This window comes from Euleptes europaea, chromosome 1 (genome assembly GCF_029931775.1).
Source record: "Euleptes europaea isolate rEulEur1 chromosome 1, rEulEur1.hap1, whole genome shotgun sequence".
NCBI classification, from domain to species: Eukaryota; Metazoa; Chordata; class Lepidosauria; order Squamata; family Sphaerodactylidae; genus Euleptes; species Euleptes europaea.
In genome coordinates, this window is record NC_079312.1 from 105714922 (window position 1) to 105736372 (window position 21451).

A 21451-nucleotide genomic window follows, 5' to 3' on the forward strand; every position below is an offset into this window, starting at 1 on the left:
CTTACCAGATGATGATAGCCTTAACAGACAGCTTTGAGGCAGGGACTCCTCCAAAAATGTGAAAGATTATACTACTAGGCCAAATTCTGATTTCTGGTAAGCCTTCATTAGAGAACAATAAGCCTGAAAAACCATGTAATCTCTCCCAATATATTTATCCCCCTCTTCCTTAATTTAGATTCTTGGACTGATGGCTAGTCTCTGGCCTCAGCAATCAGAACCTTTCTTGAATGCTGTATGGCTATAGGGCCCCCGGACACTCTCACACAAACCACAAATTTGAAACAAAACAAAACACGGTTATAATAAATTTCCCATAGTCCCCCCCGCCATGGCCAGTCTGCAGCTGTTCATCAGAGAGCACATTTAAAATAATAATAATAATTTTGTCACACCATAAAAGGCTAGGAACTCATGTTCAGGCCTTTACCTCAGACCCTTTGTTAGATTATCCTTTCTCCTGGAGGAAGGAGGAGGAAGAAGGAGAAGAAGAGTTGGTTTTTATATGCTGACTTTCTCTACCACTTAAGGAAGAATCAGATCGGCTTACAATCACCTTCCCGTCCCCTCCCCACAACAGACACCCTGTGAGGTGGGTGGGGCTGAGAGAGCTGTGACTAGCCCAAGGTCACCCAGCTGACTTCATGTGGAGGAGTGAGGAAACCAACCTGGTTCACCAGATTAGACTCTGCCGCTCATGTGGAGGAGTGGGGAATCGAACCCGGTTCTCCAGATTAGAGTCCACCGCTCCTAACCACTACACCATGCTAAATGGTGCCCAGTAGCAGCAGGAAAGGGGGGGGGGCGTTTGATGGGGACAGAGTCCTGTCCCCATCTAAATCCAAGGCTCACCAAAGAGCTCAGGGCAGCATACATAGATTTCCCCTCCCTGATTTTATTCTCACAACAACCTTGTGAGCTAGATTAGGCTCATAGAGAAAGAGGGAGCAACTGGTTAAAGGTCATGAACCAAACTTCATGGCTGAAAGGGGCCACATCTTCCAGCACCTGGCCCCCACACTCTAACCACTACATCTCAATAGCAGTCAAGTATTTTAGATGGGAACTAAGACAGAATGGTGTGCCTAAGGCCACCTAGTGTGAAGGCCAAACCAGATGCGATGGTGTCTATGGGCCTGACCCATCAATGCCTCTGCCATTTTAAATTTTAAAATGCTGCAAGGGACTGATCCTGATCAGGCCTGCAGCACAGTAGGATGAGGTGCTCTTGTTTTCTCCTGTACCTTTTTACAGTGTTGCCAGGTCCCTCCTTGCAACCAGCGGGAGGTTTAGGGAGGCGCGGTTGGGGGCTGCAACCAGCGTCATCTACATGATGACGTCAGGTTGGGTTTGTTGAGGCCGCCCCAACCCAGAGGTGGAGAGAAAAGCAGCCTGTCCTCCCCGCCAAACAGCTGATTGAAAAAACAGCTGATCAGCAGGGAGGTTCTGGGGCAAGCGGGGATAGTAGCTGGAGAGGAGGAAACAAGGCAACCGTAGGAGCAGCTGCCCGGAAAGCCTAAGGAGCCAGCCCAGCCCTGTGTTTTCCTCTGAGGGAGACCCAAACCCATGCCTTCCTGAAACCCGATGCTTACGTGCAGAAAAAAAACCAAACGCTTGGAGGTAGCTCTGCTTGCTGCTGAGGAAGGAGAGTCCTCGCTGTGTCTTCAGACAATGGTGATTTATTCCACCCTTTAGCATCGCACTGGGGGTGGCGCTCCAGCACTCGCAAAAAACCTCTATGGAAACCACAGAACAACGGGCGGTAGATTGCCCGCCACAAGCAGGCACTTGGGAACCCTAACATGCACACAATTACTTAGAAAAAAATGAAAAGGGCAGAATTTGAAGACTATGAAAGGCAAGTATTATAGTCTGTGACTATTTCTATGTAAAACTTAAATGTGGTGACCAATTATTTCTCTTGTGACTGATCACTCTGTGCTTATCATGGTTGTGTTTGAGTTTTAAATAGAAATCTCACAACCTGTTCTCACATCTCATGGGCCATTTATGCAGGGTCAATTTTGATGCTCACTCAAAGCTCTTTTTAAAAATGCCTTTTCACGGTCCTGACGCAAAAGGAGAAATTCCACCCACCCCACACTCGCCTGCTCCTTCGTTCATTTGCATAGCCATTAGCATGTGCATAGCTAACCCGCCACTGTTATTTTGCATGGTTCCCTCTGGTTATTCTTCCCAGCAGTGGAGGAGCAAACACAAAAGGTTGCATTAAGTGGGCTGTTTTGTAATGTGAAGCAGATAAGCACCGGCTTCGCAGTCACTTCCGGAATGACGCTTCAGTGTGTAAAATTCAAAAAAATATGTGGGGCAATTCAGCCTGGAACGCGCTGCTAATTGCCATTCGAAAATGGCCACTGTTTTGTCCCCCAAACCTCCCCAGTGGCAAAGAGGGACCTGTCAACCCTTAACCAGAGGGGGCCTGGCAACCCTGGTTGTCAGAAAGAGGGGAGGAGGAAAGTATTAGCTTGCTTGCACTTCTGAATTTAGCCTCAACATGAGAAATAAAAAAAAATACTCCTCCCTTACCCCACCTCAGTTCTGGTGATTTATGTGAAGATGCAATGTCAGTGCAATGGTGTTGCAATGGTGATCTCCCAGAATTACAACTGATCTCCAGACTACTGAGATCAGTTCCCCTGGAGAAAATGTCTGCTTTGGAGAGTACTCTGACATTATAACCTACTGAGGGCTCTCCCCAGACTCCACCTAAATCTCCAGGAATTTCCCAACCCAGAGCTGGCAACCCTACCCACCCCTTGCTTGGTCTCTTATTCTCTCCCTGAACTTTGTTTCTCTGTAGATGCTTCTGCTGCCCCTTTTAGCCTTGCCACCAGCTCTCCAGAGTAGAAGTTTACCAGGAATTGCCCCAGTGAGATTAACTGCCTGAACACGCTTATATGAAACTTCTCCTTTAGTTTATGGACTTATTTTTATGATGAATGAGTACAACATGGAATCTTAATGTGGTCCTGGGGACTACAAAGAAAAAGGAGACAGAAGTGTCCTCAGCACACACAAATTAAACAAGAAAAAGACTAAATCTAGGGTTGCCAACCACCAGGTAGTAACTGGAGATCTTCCACTATTACAACTGATCAGCCAATAGAGATCAGTTCACCAGGAGAAAATGGCCGCTTTGACAATGACTCTATGGCATTGAAGTCCCTCCCCTCTTCAAGTCCTGCCCTCCTCAGGCTCCACCCCCAAAATCTCCAGGTATTTCCCAACCTGGAGCTGGCAACCCTACCTGCAACATTGCGTGTGGTGCTAAATTGCAGGGGAAGGGGAGGAGGTGAATTTCCAGCATTGGCAACCCTACCTAGAACATTACTCTGAGCTTATCTCTGCTTCATAAATTCTTCCATGGGGTGGCAGCTATGGCTGGAAACCCTAGTCTGAACTACAGCAGGAGAGGAAAGGCCTAGAGCTTAATCTGAGGGAACTGCTAATTTCATTGTGAATATGCAATGGGTAGGGTTGCCAACCTCCAGGTGGTGGCAGGAGATCACTTGCTATTACATCTGATCTCCAGCTAATAGAGATGAGTTCACCTGGAGAAAATGGCCTCTTTGGCAATTGGACTCTATGGCATTGAAGTCCCTCCCCTCCCCAAACCCCGCCCTCCTCAGTCTCCACCCCAAAAATCTCCAGGTATTTCCCAACCCGGAGCTGGCAATCCTAGCAATGGGCCTCAAGCATCAAGGGTAGCAGAATCAGGAGGAGTCCCGGCAGAACATTCAAGGAAAGAAGAAGTCTTGCAGATTTTTAAATTAATATTTTGTACTTTCTCTTGTCTTTGTGTTATTGAGCACCATCTGTTAGAATTTGCTTCTATTCAGATTAACCTTTCTGAAGGGTGATGAAGATCCTGCATCTATAAAGGTTGCTATGTTCATAGCACTTGTGTTTCTGTTATACTATTGGTTGAAAAGTTATGTTTAGGTTAAAATCATGTTACCTTGAAAACGGTACTACCTTTAATGTTTGTAAAGCAATTGCATAGTTGCTTAGTGGTGCTGTCATTTATTTACTTGTACCATCTTCAATTGCAAACAAAAATAAGAGAGGAATCTACATAGCCAAGGTTGTTCTGTGTTGCACATTGTGCCAATCCAGCAATTTGCTAGCCAATTTGGGACTGAGATATATGAGTTGTTTCCCCTATTGGAGCATGACAAAGTGGCCAAGTAGTCAGTCTATTCTTTATGAACATCTGTAACTCTTGGAGCGGTGGTGGGGAACAGGAACTTGGAGGGGGAGCTTGGCAGCCCTACCTCCTATCTCAATACCACATGGCATCTTCTAAATAGGCTCCCACATCTTGATCTGTCTCAGCAACCAAGTGTGGCCTCAACCAGAATGCTAAACTTGTCAACTTGCAAATATAATAATACAACTGTATTTCTGGTTCCTACTCCACCCTGAGATTCATATTGAATCAAAGCATATCTTGACACGCATGGAGGAATTTCTTTCCAACACATCAAAAAAATTGTAGGAGTTCTGAGTTAAGAGGCGCGCGCGCGCGCACACACACACACACACACAGAGATGTGAATTTGATAGCTGTGTGGTCAGTTTGCACTTTACACATTTTTATATGCATTTGGCTAAATAATGTTTTTATAGATCATAATTTATGATATTATCAATGCACTTCTTTTTTTTAAAAAAAATCAAAATTTGGAACTTCATTGATATTTAATTTGTAAGTACTTATAGGCATTACTGAAGGGTCCAAGAAATCAATTTTTCAGTCTCTCCAGATTCCCACCCCCCGCAACTTAATCCACTGCAATTTGAACTGTGGCTCAGAGAAAAAGAATATAATTGTTCTCTTTGTTTGCCAAGCCTGCTGCATTCATTTGTTATATCTATCTGTTTTTCACCACTGTACTTGTACTACCCAGCTCTGTCCTCCTTAGTATATTTACCGTGTCTAGTTTTCTGCTTTAGGGGTGCTAACTTACAATTGTCCCAGTTAAATTTTACCATATACATGCTCATTTTATCCATTCTTATCCCATGTTTGCCATTCTCAATTTTGATTGCATCGCTCCATAGAAAGCTCTTGAAGTTCCCTTCATGTTTTACATCCAGGAAGTTCTCACTGACTGCAGCTTTCCAATGAAGGGCCTGTTCATATTGCTATTTATTCACATCATTCTGTCGTTCACACAGAACTCTTACAGAGCAGCATAGTTCTGTTATCTATGTGCCACAGTCCGTATAGAAGAGACTTAATTTCTCAGCAATTAATTTTAAAAGTTGGGCAGAGATCTCAAAAATCTGGATGTAGTACACATTTCCTACTCCACAGTCAGGAAACAGAAAATACTGCCAAGTCACCAAGTCCAAAATATTCAAAACCAACAGAGTTTCTGATTATTCACAATGAAGTAAGATGAAATCAAGGAACGAAATAATGATTGTTTGGCAATTTCAAACTACAAATAGTTCTGTACCATTCATTCTGAACATGAGGTGAGTAGAACAACATGCCACATTTGCTGAGTAATTTGTGAGCTGCATATTTATCAGCCAGCTGAAGTTTTAAACATGTTATGATGATGCCATAAGAAACATTTATACATTTTAAGGCAAGCCTTATATTTCTTTGGCACCAGAACAAAGATTAGAAAAAATATCCTTCCTGTTTTGAAGCTTTTTAATGCATATTCATCATTCAGGTTAATGCAAAATATTCCACCCTCAAAAGCCAGCTGCTTTACAATAACGGCCATTGCTTTGCTCTTACATTTTTGAATCCTCGGTAAAGCACTTGAAGTTCTCTCTTAGTGAAATTGGTTTGTGCCTGAAGTTGTTCCAGTCCTTCAGGCCGATAGCATACTGTGGTCATTTCTAACTCATCTTCGATTTTATCTAGAACAAAAGACACAAAGATGTATTTGGGCTGCATTCTTTGTCTATGAACGTGATGGAAGGAGTCAAATGTATATTGGTTAATCTTAAAAACCACTGAAGCACAAATAACAGACTTGTGAATCCAACCTGATCATAAATACCATCAAACCCAAGAAAAAGAAGCACTCCTCATATTTCTTTTTCAGGGCCCACATTCTCTTCAGCGACAAAGTTCCCTTTAAAGATCACAACTCACTACTGCCATCAGGAGACCCACTCATTACTGCTCTCAAAAGACCTTAAGATGTTTCTGTCCAACAAACTGAAGATGTTTCTAATGAGTTTAAGATGCTCCCATTCATCAAATAACAGTCTAAATTCATGCGCGCTAACTTGAAAATATTCCAACCCGGCAACATGTCACAGCACTACTGATTTCATACAGTGTGTTTCATGGGATTCAGTGTAACATGGACCAGACATGCTTAAACGTAATAGACAAAAGCTGGGATCCCAAGCACATTCGTACGGTAGTATGTACCACTGAAATCAATGGAACTTACTTCCAAGAAATATATTTAGGATCGGGGTGAACATTGCTGACACTGAGCAGGCATGGGGATTACTCATTTTCTTTTGTTGTGAAACAAAAGACTTTGAAGGGTTAAAGACATTCTAGTCAAAATGTTACAGCAGAATACCTGATGTGGGTAAAGTCCATACAGGTTTCAGAGAAGAGAAGAAATAGCAGGTTAGCAATGGGGTGAACAAAGTACAAAACAGTTTCATCTAAATGGAGAGGTACACAAAAACAAGCAGAACCTCATTGGACCAAGATGTCTGTTTTCCCCTATAATTTGGAGTGGTGTTGGTAGTTACTTTCAGCCAAAGGCCACTTTTCAAATCAGTCGCCAAAGAAAAGTTTCACTGTATTTAATTCATTCCTAAATGTTCACCATATGTGATGATTCTGGCTTGGATCCAATGCTATGTAAAGTGCATCGGATCCAATGCTATGTAAGTGAACCAGTGCTCATGGAAAGCACCCGTATCAAGGCTTCCCATATCATTCTGGGGATACAAGTAATTCAAGTATGGGTTTTTATGGATATCTGTGCTCGGGCCATCCTTTGTGTGACTGCTCCTTTAGAGGAATGGATAATCTTTACATAAGAACCGTGTGGATCACCTTCCCCATGGAAACTATTTACAGTGTATAATTAAGTAAACAAGAAACTGCATGATGCTTCCCCCCTGCCCTTCTCAGTTACTTCATTGCTGTCTATGGCTATTGGTGCCAAGGTGAATGGCTTCCATAATGCAAGCACTATCGAGAGAAGAACTTTAAGTGTACTCAAGTGGAAATATTGGTAAAGTAAAATAGAGAGAAAGCAATGGAAGGGAAGGTTAATGCTTCACTGAGGTTTTCAGTTTAGCTTGATACGCGAGAAAGTGGCTGAACCACATTTAGAGTCTCTTTTCTGTGGCTGCTAAAGATGGAGGGAGATAAGTGTGACAAGTAGGGTTGCCAGGTCCCTCTTTGCCACCGGCGGGAGATTTTTGGGGCAGAGCCTGAGGAGGGTGGGGTTTGGGGAGGGGAGGGACTTCAATGCCATAGAGTTCAATTGCCAAAGCGGCCATTTTTCTTCAGGTGATCTGATCTCTATCGGCTGGAGATCAGTTGAATTAGTTGGCAACCCTAGTGACAAGCAAGAAGTGAATTGGCTAATGGAACCCACAGTGGTCGTTTTAAAGTCTTTATAGGCTGAAGAAGCCTCAGAGTGAAACGTAGATTTAAATACCTGGGATACACGTATTGCTTTAGTGTTGTAATATCCCTAAACATAAAGCCAGAGGGATATAAATGAGAACACCTCAAAAAGATCAGCGGATACGCTACAACCGAGACCCAAGTTACGCTAATTGCGTTTGCCATGCTGCGCTCCGAGCGAAAGAGGATGCACTTTTGAAACAGCTCCATTGAAAAGTCACGCCGTTTACACAGTTCAAGTTACCGTTTTGCGGTTTGGAGCGATATTACAACCTGACTGCGGAAGCTTTGTCATAGTTAACAGACTGCTCCACAGGAGCACCATTTCTAATATTGGAAGTCAACTGTTGGACTGTTTTTGTATATATTCTCTTTGACAAGTAGTTGTGTATGTTCTCATAGACTTATTGTTGTACAGCACTGTGTTTGTTTGTTCTTTGTGTTCACTATTAGTTCACCATAAGTAAACATTTCTTGCATTGTGGGTTAAGCATTTTGTGAGCCTTGTGCTATATTTTTTTGTATTAAGTACCTGGAGGTTGGCAACCCTAATTATTCTTCAGGACTGACAAGACCTCACTCAGGCATGAGCAATTATTACTACTATCTGTGGCTTCAGATGTGAGGATCATCAGGATTCGTTTGGCCCAAGCCCCCAACAATGGCTTATGAACCCTGCAAATATATAAAATATATTTTAAAAATCTGACTGTTTGGGGGGTCACTGTGAAGTTTGAGTATTTGAAATGTATTTTATTTCCTGGGTTAGCCCTACTTCCCTGTTCCATTTCATGCCCATTTTTCAATAATCTTCATAGGTCCTGAGATGCAAAGGTAAAAGGTGGCCATATAAGTGTTTTAAATAAGTAAATAGATATTAAGAACACTTTGATAGTCTTCAGACATGCTTGCCATTTCTCCATACTGTACAGTAATCAGAGATCAAAATTATTTCTTATAGTTTTCCTACACAAACATAATGAGTAACTATTTTTAATGGCATGCCACATCGCTATAAACTGAGAGTTTTCAGCAAAAGCAATCTTTTGAATACCACAGTATATCATTATCATTACCTTCACCTTGTGTGTAGTATCATTATCTTTATCTTGCCTTGTCTGGCATGCTCAGTCCTGCTTCACCTTTAAAATGTTACCCCTGTACAAATATGTCACATTTGCATAGGACTTTGACCCTGTTCACATCTCCCAGATAAATTGCTGACAAGGAAAAGTTCACTTTTTTCAAGGGATCAAATCCGATCACAGATATGGAGAGTGGCTAAGCAGGCAGGTAAATTGAATAGTTTAGCTTTAATTCCTTGTTCACAGCTGGTTTTGTCCTACTATTCTTTAATCTGGTTCTTCCTTCTTTTCTTAGGTTTCCTCCTTTTCATGTTCTGCTGAGTTTGCTTTCTAGCAAAATAGATTTTGGTTCTCAAATATATTGTAGCAATGCTTTTACATCCCCATTGTAATGTTGGGTTTGCTGGAGAAGTGCTTTGGAGTTGACTTTAGACCCCAGCAGATATAAGGCTGTCAACTGAAGTTCAGGCCATTTGATTGCTGGTGACCTGTTGATTCATCTATCTTGTCAGAGCTGGATGTAATAGATGTATTGCCTGGTAAAAGAAGGCCAGAAGGTTGTAGATGCCACCATAAAACTGCTTCCGATTCACTGAGTACATGTAAAGGGGAGCAGGATTTCATCCACTGGCCCCACTCACGTAGGGTTGCTGGGTCCCTCTTTTTGGGGTGGAGCTTGAGGAGGGAGGTGTTTGGGGAGGGGAGGGACTTCAATGCCATAGAGCAATTGCCAAAGCGGCCATTTTCTCCAGGTGAACTGATATCTATCAGCTGGAGATCAGTTGTAATAGTAGGAGATCTCCAGCTAGTACCTGGAGGTTGGCAACCCTACACTCATGAGGTCCATGTGTTCCACTAACTGTCCACAGCAAGCTGCCCTACACAGGCACACATATTTTTATAGGCTCCTTCGTGCAATTGGAAACATTGCAAAAAGCTAAATTTTCCCCATTAAACATTAATAAATTTTCAGTCATCATATAAATGGTGTGCCCTGACCTGGATGGCCCAGGCTAGCCTGATCTGGTCAGATCTCAGAAGCTAAGCAGGGTCGGCCCTGGTTAGTATTGGGATGGGAGACCACCAAGGAAGTCCAGGGTTGCTGTGCAGAGGAAGGCACTGGCAAACCACCTCTGTTAGTCTCTTGCCATGAAAAGCCCAAAAGGGGTCGCCATAAGTCTTCTGCGACTTGACGGCACTTTACATACACACACACATATAAATGGTGTATACCATATAAATGGTTCCAAAATGGCATAAAATAAATAAAAGGGGGGAATCAACAACTACAATAAAAACGAGGTAAACTAAATCCAGTGATGGTGGCAACATATAAAAAAGGCCCGTATCAGCTCATCCCCAAATCCCCTGTACACAGTGAATCCATGGTTTAATATCTGAAGAAGGTCTGTGATTTTCTCCTTTATATTTCTTTGGTGGCACAGACATTTGAGGGAACTTTGAGGAAGTAGATTACAGAAGGATCAGTCCTGGCTTATGACCTTCCCTTTTACCTTTCCTGCTTAGGGTGGAATTGCAGTTCAGGAAACAATGTCCTTGCTGTCTTGCTTATGGACATATGGGACTCTATGTAAGTGATTAATTTTGGTGGTGATAGTGGGAGTTACAGCCATGTCATTGAGTAGTTTCTACTATTTCATAAAATGTATATGGGATTGCTCTATGTTTCCTTTCAATTTGGAAATGCTCAAGGCGACAATTACCTCATAACATCCCTGTGAGGTAGGACAGTGAGAGAGTGACTTGCACATGGACATGCCTAGAGCTTCATGGCTGTGGGAGGAACTGGGCCTGGGGTCTCCCAGTTCCTTGTCTATCATTTTAACCACTATATCACACTGTCTCTCAAAACGCATTATCTGAACTCAGAATGTCAGTTGTAATTGCCAATGTTTTGGTTTTTTTGGCATTTCTGTTTGTTCTATAGACCAACTGATAAATCATCAAAGGGTTTGTCTCTACCTAATTTAACGTACATGTTTTATAAGTATGTAGTTCAGATTTCTCACAAACAGTGCTGTCTCTCATTTAATACCAGCTTTGCATTCTCTCCTAAGAGATCTGTTAAAGCCTTTCACGTTCCTTTTAGTGGCTTTCATTAGTACCAATTTGGTGTGCTTTTCTCCCTGTTAATCTTCATTTTTCTCTAGCAAGTCTTAATTCACTCTACATAATTTTATCTAGTTTCTTCCTTCTTTGCTAATTGGCAATATGGTATCTTAGCTAAACACGTGCAGGTCTTTCCTTCAAGTTCTGAAACTGTAGCTGTTATTTAGGCAAAATGCAGCACACATTATAGTCACAAGCATCATGGACATAAATTGTGGCTTATGTCAGCTTATGTAAAGCATTTTCAAGATGATTAACCAAATGATAGGGTTGCCAGGTCCCTCTTTGCCACTGGCGGGAGGTTTTTGGGGTGGAGCCTGAGGTGGGAAGGGGAGGGACTTCAATGCCAGAGAGTCCAATAGTCAAAGCAGCCATTTTCTCCAGATGAGCTGATCTCTATCGGCTGGAGATCAGTCGTAATAGCAGAAGATCTCCAGCTAGTATCTGCAGGTTGGCAACCCTATCTGTTGACAGAGCCCAAGCTTGGTGTGTGTGTGTGTGTGTCAATGGGTACCTTTTAGTGGGCCCCAAGGTCCAGGTAACAGCCACTCCAGGCTGGATACCTATTATCATGATGTGGTCATTTTTATCATTTTAGAAATATGACAGTGTTGTTTCATTACTCATGAGACTGTATATGGGAAGGAACTGTGCATGTGGGGGGAGAGGCTGGCATTAAACATTTATGATGGGTCTAGAGAATAATGCTTGTTTTTAAAGGTTCAAAAGCTGTACAGGCAATCTAGTTATTACAATTATACTGTTCTTAAACTTGCAGTGACCCCCATATGAATCAGAATGCTCATTTTATATTGTTTATTCCACTTCTAGCTAGTTAATTTCTAAGCTTCTGGTTCAGTGTTTCTATTGACCCTTTCTCGTTTGGGGAGTGGGAAATAATAAGCATCCTTGACTTCCAGTTACCAGCCTCCAGTTTCGAGCTTCCAGGCTCATCAAAAGCCTCCAGCTCCTCTTTCACCACAAACAGATTTGAAGAATTCCCTCTCTCCCTGTTGTGTTTTTTAAGTTGTTTCAATACTCCAGATAAATGCACAGGCATATGCGCCTCATGCATTATTATATCCCCAACAGTTTCTTCTGGCCACTGTTTTTCTTCTGTTTGACAGGATCAGCTTAGGGCAGTGAAGTCTTTTATCAATCATCTTCTTGCATAATAACGTCAAGTATGGGAAGGAGGAAGAACTGTCGCTTTTAGGCCTAGCCAGATGGAAGTCACTGCAGTCAGAGAGATCTCTTATTTTTTATTTTAGTTTTAAAACACAGTAAAAGACAATAATGATTGCATGATCACTATTGGCAACTGGCTGTGGACAGATGTGGGCAAGCTAAATCCCACTAAGCCTGAAGTAATGGTTATTGTGGGACTCTTGACATGGAATATCTTTCATTGATAAGCTTTAGCATTTCCTGGTGAATCAGGCTTGCAGTCTGGATGTGATTCTGGACCCAGCATTGTACTAAGCATAATGATCTTGGGCAGATGACAGGGAAGGATATTGGAACAGAAGTTCTGCTAGCAACCTGGACAGCTTGCAGTTTTGACATAGGCAAAACCTTGGATGGTTTGGTGATAATGGAGAACAGTCCTTCCTTTTTTCTTCTCCAAGATTCTGTTTAATGATGTTCTAACTGACCCTTAATGTTTGAGACAATGCCAGATGAGAGCTGGGAACTGGTGGTGGTTGGAGGGTATGGGTTTTTACATCATAAGAGTGCTTAAAAGGTAAAGGTAGTCCTCCATGCAAGCACCAGGTCATTACTGGCCCATGGGGCCAGTTTACTAGGCAGACTAGACTAGACTATGGGGCTGTTTGCCATTGCCTTCCCCAGTCATCTACACTTTACCCCCAGCAAGTTGGGTATTCATTTTACCGACCTGGGAAGGATGGAAGGTTGAGTCAGCCTTGAGCCGGCTACCTGAAACCGACTTCTGCTGGGATCGAAATCAGGTAGTGAGCAGAGCTTTGACTGCAGTACTGAAGCTTACCCCTCTGCACCACAGGGTTTATCTTATCAATAAATAAGTCAATAAATCCATCTCTTTGTGGTATAGTGACTGGTTGATCCTTAGAATGGTCTAGCTTCTAGTCTTTGTATTTGTAGATTCGGCAGTAGATGAACCCAGACAAAGGTGGAAATGTCAAGAAGAGTGATGACTGCCTTGGACAAAAGTGAGGGAGCCCAAATGCGTGGAGAGAAAGGGGAGAATGAGTATTTGGAGAAGACGGGGTCAGTTTCAGAGTGGGTAGGCAATTAATGCAAGTCCCCTGTTGCAGATCTTGTTCACTCAACAGTATTCCTGCCCCTGCCGTGCATGTGAGCAACATGAAACTCTTATGGGACAAACCTTATCAGAATTGATCAGTCAATCAAAGGAGCAGGCCAAAGGCAGCACACAGCAGGAGTGTTAACACATTAGACAGCTGTGAAGTTGACAACTTAGTCCTACAAGTTCTAGAACCTGATTGAAACCTTATCCCCTTCATCTGCCCCCTCTCTCAGGAGCTGAGGTTTTTAAAGGAGTAGTCTGCTCTCCTGGAGTCTATTGCTGTTCCATTGATCCTAAATAGGTTTTTGTTGACATTATTGGTAACACAGAGCAAGAGACAGAGAGGCTTGAATGTAGGGTGTGCCATTTCCTTAGAAGGTTCTGGCTCCTTGGAATTTATTCAAGTCTGTATGTGGGGTCCTGACTACTGGGTCCCACATCAATGTTTGTACAGAGGTCTTTACCAGGCTTGTCTGCTATCTACAGTGAGGGGAAAAAGTATTTGATCCCCTGCTAAATTTGCCCGTTTGCCCTCTGACGAAGAAATGACTAGTCCATAATTTTAATGGTAAGTTTATTGTAGCTGTGAGAGACAGAATAACAACAGGAAAAACCCCAGAAACCCAGAAGACAAATGTCAGAGATTGATGTGCATTATAATGAGTGAAATAAGTATTTGATCCCCTATCAACCAGCCAGATTAGGGTTAGGGTTAGGGTTAGGGTTCTGCTGTCGACAGAAGCAATCAATCCATCAGATTCCAAACTAGCCACCATGACCAAGACCAAAGAGCTGTCCAAGGATGTCAGGGACAAGATTGTAGACCTGGACAAGGCTGGACTGGGCTACAAGACTATTGCCAAGCAGCTTGGTGAGAAGGTGACAACCCTAACCCTAACTGTCAACTTCCCTCGGTCTGGGGCTCCATGCAAGATATCATCTCGTGGAAGGAATGATCATGAGAACGGTGATGAAGCAGCCCAGAACTACACGGGGGGAACTTGTCAATGATCTCAGGGCAGCTGGGACCATAGTCACCATGAAAACAGTTGGTAACACACTACACCGTGAAGGACTGAGATCTTGCAGACCCCGCAAGGTCCCCTTGCTCAAGACAGCACATGTACAGGACCGTCTGCAGTTTGCCAATGCACATCTGAATGACCCAGAGGAGAACTGGGTGAAAGTGTTGTGGTCAGATGAGACCAAAATCAAGCTCTTTGGCATCAACTCAACTCGCCGTGTTTGGAGGAGGAGGAATGCTGCCTACGATCCCAAGAACACCATCCCCACCATCAAACATGGAGGGGGACATATTATGCTGTGGGGGTGTTTTTCTGCTAAGGGGACAGGACACCTTCACCGCATCGAAGGGACGATGGACGGGACCATGTATTGTCAAATCTTGGGTGAGCACCTCCTTCCCTCAGCCAGGACATTGAAAATGGGTCGAGGATGGGTATTCCAGCATGACAATGACCCAAAACACACGGCCAAGGCAACAAAGGAGTGGCTCCAGAAGAAGCACATTAAGGTCCTGGAGTGGCCTAGCCAGTCTCCAGACCTTAATCCCATCGAAAATCTGTGGAGGGAGCTGAAGGTTCGAGTAGCTACACATCAGCCTTGAAATCTTACTGAGAGGATCTGCAAAGAGGAGTGGGACAAAATACCTCCTGAGATGTGTGCAAACCTGGTGGCCACCTACAAGAAACGTCTGACCTCTGTAATCGGCAACAAGGGTTTTGCCAGCAAGTACTAAGTCATATTTTGCAAAGGGATCAAATACTTATTTCACTCATTATAGTGCACATCAATCTCTGACTTTTGTCTTCTGGGTTTCTGGGGGTTTTCCTGTTGTTATTCTGTCTCTCACAGCTACAATAGACCTACCATTAAAATTATGGACTGGTCATTTCTTCGTCAGAGGGCAAATGGGCAAATTTAGCAGGGGATCAAATACTTTTCCCCCTCACTGTATATGTGGCTTTAGGATTGCACAGTCACCTGAGCTGCTGCACTAGAAGCTCCCCCAAGCTCTCTGTTACCTCTTCTTCTGAGTCAGATACCTGATCAATGTTTGAAGTACACAGTACCAAGATAAAGAGGATCAAGTACTCATAATCTTAATATAACATGGATATCACTTTTTACAGTTATGCAATATTTAACCTTGGATGGGGTAAAATAGTATATCATGTAAATAGTTGAGGCAGAGATCCTACCCAGTCTCAATTATGTCAATCCAATTTCTGGGATAGCATGTGATAGAGAAGTTATATGGATTGGGTGGAATCACTTGACTATACAGGGATTCTCTTTTGGTTCCCTATCCATATTTATATTTGTAGAGTGTATGCACCCTGTGTTGGGCTGTAGGCATACTTTGGGAATTTGGCTTGTGTACCTTCCTCTTTGCTGTTTGGTAGATTTTTAAATGAGCTTTTGGTCGTCTCAGATCTAGTAACGTCCTCCTGGAAACAAGGTTAAGATCACTCTTTTTCATGAAACTTATGATTTCATGGCTGCCACAAAATCCTGCAATTAGACTCATAAACCCACAATGTAGGTCATGCTCCTGAGTAGAGGTTTTCTTCATTTGGATAGGACTAGTACAGGAGCACATCAATCACATCTGCACTAACTTGTTGTGGCTAATGCTCATACCAACCATCTCTTATCTACCACAACATTAGCTTAATCCCATGCAGCTGGAAATATGGGAATAAACTATATAGCTAGGACAACCTGTGTGTTAATTAACTGAAGCTTAAATGTGTGGAGGTAAAGAGAATGACTTCAGCCATAGAGGCCCTCTGTGTGAGGGGGAATGTTAAATCCACCCTGCTGTGCTAAATATCCATGCTATTAACACATTTTTAACATACAAGGTGATGCCAAGGTGGCCAAAGGGAAGTTTATGAGCGTCTCTTGCACCAACTTGTGATGTACCATGCAACAATTCAGTGTCGTTTTGCAACACTACAGCAGGTGATTATGGCTCTTGCCACACACACCAGCACAAATGTACCTTGTTCATCTCTCACCATGGACACCGTTCTGTGTGCAGCACTACTGTAAATCACTCCAGTGACTACCAACTGCACACCATCCAGAGAACACTGCATCCTCTAGAGTTCATTGCTCAGTTTTTGGCAACCATTTATTTCGAACAAGTTAGACAGAATTCCAGTCTGACAAAATCAAACATTTTTTCCAAGGGTGGGGGCATTTAAAGTTCCTTTTAATAGATTTTACAGGAATAATTTATGCTTACAGATTACGGGACTAGATAACTGTATTTTACATAGCCTGTATGATTAATTTCTTCCCCTCATGTAAAAGTAATTATGTAAAAATGTACTTGAAGGGTCCACCATTACTTATAAAACTGCCGTGCACTATACAGATGTGGCAGATTTATCACTACAGGCGAAAGGTTTAATATAATAGGTGAAATTCATTGGAAAACATTTCACTTTTATTATCTGCAATTTAGGAAGAATCCTTGGGAATAATTACTTCCCATTTGTCTGTAACTTAATTGAGAGGTTTTTTTTTTTGTTTAAGTCATGGAGTTCAAGGCCGTGATCCAACATAACCATATGAGCAGCCAGCCATTTCCTTGAATATTTCTTTGCAGCTGTGTCAGTGACTACAGTAGAAAATACAAAAGAATGTCCGGCTGCATGTGTGGAATATAGATCTGCTAAACTGCAGGTTTCCTGTTTGTGACATTGAACACTCTCAACTATTGGACTGTCATGTACTGTAAATTCCTCCAAGGTAACACAGTTTAGTTAATTTCAATCATGGACATTACTCTTCGCTTACCATCTGTGCAGCTTGATCACACTAACCTTCCTCCATAAAGCCATGTCCTCCCCTTTATTCATGATAGCATGGAGGAATTTAGCAGCATGAACCAGTCTCAAACACAATCTCAACTGGATCTGTTTGACCTAGACAGAAATATTATAGTTTGGTAACAACCTGAGACAAGTGCTCTTACCACATAAGCTACCTCAGTTTGTCATATATAGCCACAATTAATACATTTGAGAAATTTTAGGTTGCACTCCACCACTCTGCACAGCTAGAGCCTTCCTCCAGTACCAGAAGCCTTCGGCCACTGCAACAGGTTCTTCCTCTAGAGGAAGATTCCTTGCACATAGCTGGGGATCCAGCACAAACTGTGGCCATAACTTCAAGACTTACTCCACATCTTGTTTTATGTACATGTTTCTGTGAATGCTTTCTGAGGCCGTGCTCCCTAACGATGGGTTACAAAACACCCCAAACTGTACATAAGATTTGATAATAAGGCTAGCGGAAGATGGAAGGAGAAAATTGGTTTAATTTGGCTGGATTCCTTGGTCCAGATTTAGGAGCAGTTTACCACACATTTAATCACACAAACTATTATGTGGCAACGAATACAGCAAAATGATAATTCCATATTAAATCATGGGCATAGAACAACGCTGGAGTTAAGTGTCAAGTCAAAGAATGGCCTACTTTGTCATCTCAAAGTATGGCCTACTTTTCCAAGGTTAAATGAAACCTTGGAGGTAGGAGAGCTGTAATCATCATCTATATCATTGTTAGAGTAGTAAGGGGGAAAACTTCTTTTTTTTTAAGGTAGTCAAATTGATTTAAATTTTACCTCTCGGTGCCAGGTAATACCACCGGGCGAAGTCTAGGAAAAAGTAAGAAAACAATTTAACAAAAAAAGAAAATTGAAACTACATACACTTTTAAATTATTTCTGGATGGGATCTATTCTTCATGTGAAAAGGGCCCTATTTTCTATATGAAAAGATGTTTTTCCCCCCTTGTACATTGGATGTGACATTTCGCATTGCATGGCCCTGTCGTCTTCCCCTGCATGAAGCCATATGACAATGAGTGACAAGACACGGCGGGAAGGGAAGCATGCCACCAGTCATGCAACCATGCGATCAGCAGGAAAAGTTGACAAAGGGAGATCAGAACAGGATTGAAGAGTAACAGTCCCAGAAACTGTGGTCATATGCCGCTTTGAAAGACACGTGATACTCCTCATGCAGTTCAACTGTTCGTTAAGGAAATTGGAAAAGTTCCTCTTTCCACCAACAGGAAGATCTAGTCTTCTTTCCTGCTCAGCATACTCGAGCAGCTGTAGGAAGGAAGATCTGTTATTTAAAAACCAAACCAAACGAAATGAAGAAAAAAAAACCAACAACCTCAGGTAAACATGGCATTTCCTTACCAACACAATCAGAATGGTTACATTTCTAATTGGAACTGAAATGCAATTCATTGGCCCCTGTGGAGAAACAGAATTATTAGCAATTCAGGAGGGGAAAAAACAAATAAGCAAGAACTAGTCTAGTATTTTCACTGCAGATAATTCACGTTCACCGTCCATGTCTCAATTCAAAACCCTGTAAATTTGATTACAGCCAACTCCCAAAAGAAAAGCAAATCTAGTCACCCATGTCTCAGTGTATCAATCACCAAATCTTTCCCAGTCTTATGTATATGATTCAGGGGTTCTGATTCTGTGGAAATCCAGCATGACTCTGTAGCTTTGCTGTTATTTACTCCATGGTATGTGAGCCACTTAACACATTAGCCATCCCAAGCAGAATTATGCCTGTCTAAGTCCATTCAAGTTGATGAGCTTAGAATGGTGTAACTCGGCTTAGGATGGCATTGTAAGTACCTTCTCAATCTCTTCTCTCATCACTTTCGCCAGTCCATAACAACCCATTTTCCCGTGCTTTCGGCAAGTCCACAAATAGGTCTCCTGTGGATTTCTGATCTGCATCTCTCGTTCAAGTGCAACCTGCGGTGTCACATGAATGTGTTGCAATTTGCAACCTCATTGGAACTGGACAAAAATCCCATTAACACTCTCAGTAGGGGCATAAACAATTTAGCCGGCCACAAGGATCGAACTCTTTCTTACCTATGCATAGAGAAATTTCAGGTTCAGTTTAAGGGTTAGGAAATGTGTGTTATTAACTGCTTGTCTGGTGTATGCTTTTTGTGTGATTCTCAAGGGCTTGAATGGGTCACTTTGCATTGGTGTGACCAGCATCATCTTGCAAAAATAAGCTCAGACTGTGTGAATTCCATGGAGTCCACAGATTGCTTGTGTTGGATTTTGTGTGAATCTTCATCTTAGTTTAGAAACTAACTAGCTTACTTAGCAGCTGTGCAATCATAAACAGGGCTATAGCCTTTTTAATCTTACTGAAATAAATGGTATTCCCTTCTAAGGGTACATGCACCGGATATAACTGAGTCCAAGTTCACATGTGCTTGTGTAGCACTTCTGTATAATTTGCCATGGCTTTCCACTTCCCGTTAGAGCAAATGGTACAGGGATCCCTTCACACTTGCTTCCTAGGAACTATCAATTGCCTGAAAGGAGGACTGAAATAAATGCAGCAAAAAACAAATAAGGAAAAAAAAAAGGAAATGTGTATATAGTCCCCATCACCTTGCTTAATGATAGTGCTAGAATCCAGGAAGTCATTATTTTCGAGATCAGGTTAGGTGGTAACCCCACTCCCACCCCGCCCCAGCATTTCTTCTTTCACTCTGTGCAGTATTTCATGGCTTGTTTTTCTGTGTATTTGGGGGTCATCTTTCCAAAGTTATTTATTTTCTTGTACTACAACCAATTCTAGCAAGATATGTCTAGTGCATAAGAAACCACAGAATCATCATGTGTATTCTTTTATTATATGAGATCATCTCTTTGGGCTGTTTGAACACTGGTGATTCTACAATATAGGATTTTGGACTGAAGTGATCTACAGACTGATCTTATAAATGTTTACTCAGAAGTAAGCATCTCTGTGTTCAGTGGGGTTTAGCATGCATCAGTTTGCAGCCTCTGAAAAGCATTCTGTCATTGGATGTGCATAATGGATGTATGAAACAAAAGCCAAAACGTATTTAGACCAAGAAGTTTTACTTTAACATATAATAAAAATGTTCAATGAGATCTTTCTATGGCAGCTAGTGAGAAGCTTCCTACTCTGATAAGGTGATGTGCAATATTAGTAAATTGCCCCATTTACACTCAGGTAGTGCAGGTAGCCACTCATTCAATCAGTATGTGTTGGATTCAACAGCTGATGGTAGAACTCTTGCACATGTGAAATATAATTTTCTCTCTCTCTCATAGAAGTGTGCTGTACTGAATCATATTGTGTCCACACTGTGTTTTCCACTGGCATAAGACATTTCAAAAGATGCAGACTACAATATATAGAAACATACAGTGACACAGTATCTTAGTTTCACTCACTTTGGAGAATGACCATATATCACAGGGGTTTTTAATAAAGCTTGCACTAATACAGGGGTGGGGAACCTCCAGCCCGCGGGCCGGATCCGGCCCGCGAGATCATTTTGTCCAGCCCCCAGCCCGCCTGCCGAGGCCGGGAGCTCCACGGCCCACCTGCCAAGGCCGGGAAGCTCCACGGAGCTAGCTGTCGCTAGCCAGGCCCTCATCTCAGCACTTCGGGCTTCACTGGGAAGCCAAAGTGTGTGCACACAAAGCTGAAGGTTGATTGGGTGATTGTGGGGGCGTTTCCTCCAAGTCTCCCTGCTTCCTGTTCCTTGCGAGAGAGAGAAAACATGTGCCTGGCCAGCTCTCTCGGCAGCCCAACTTTGTTTCCTTGGCCCCCTCCCCTTCGCTTGTGCCCTACTGGCTTTTTCCAGGCGAGTGAGTGGCTTACCTCGAGTTCTTGCTGCAGTGAAGCCCCTGCCTCCATTCCCCCCCCCCCGCTGCCTGCGCGCTTGCCCCACCACGGCCTCGAGTTCTTGGGGCAGCAGAGGCCTCTGCCTCCATCCCCCCCACCGCCTGCGTGCTTGCCGTGCCACTTGCTGAGGGTCCCTGCCCAGCCCTCCCTCTGCTTGAGCCCCTGGCCCGCGCGCTTGCTGCGCCGCCGAAGGGTCCCCCGTCAGCCCTCCCCGTGCTCCATTCCCCTGGCCTGCGCGCTTGTGTATGTGCGTGTGTGCATGAGATCCCCGGGCCACTGGTGAGTGCGTGGGTGTGGGGGGAGAAGCCTCCCACCCTCCCTTTTCTTTCTTTCTTTCTTTCTTTCTTTCTTTCTTTCTTTCTTTCTTTCTTTCTTTCTTTCTTTCTTTCTTTCTTTCTTTCTTTCTTTCTTTCTTTCTTTCCCTTCCCTTCCCTTCCCTTCCCTTCCCTTCCCTTCCCTTCTCTTGCTGCGCCGCCGCTGCCAAAGGGCCCAGCCCTCCCTGTGCTCCATTCCCCTGGCCTGCGTGCTT

General features: G+C 43.0%; 1 protein-coding gene across 2 annotated transcripts in view; it reads right to left on the minus strand.

Annotated features, from left to right (window-relative positions):
* Positions 1-21451, minus strand: part of KCNIP1 (potassium voltage-gated channel interacting protein 1) — a 410402-nt gene that overhangs the window by 17999 nt on the left and 370952 nt on the right. For both annotated transcript variants that reach the window (XM_056859711.1, XM_056859706.1), the window contains exon 2: positions 5780-5904. In XM_056859711.1, the coding sequence (XP_056715689.1) occupies positions 5780-5904 (125 nt within the window). The remainder of the gene's footprint in view (positions 1-5779; positions 5905-21451) is intronic.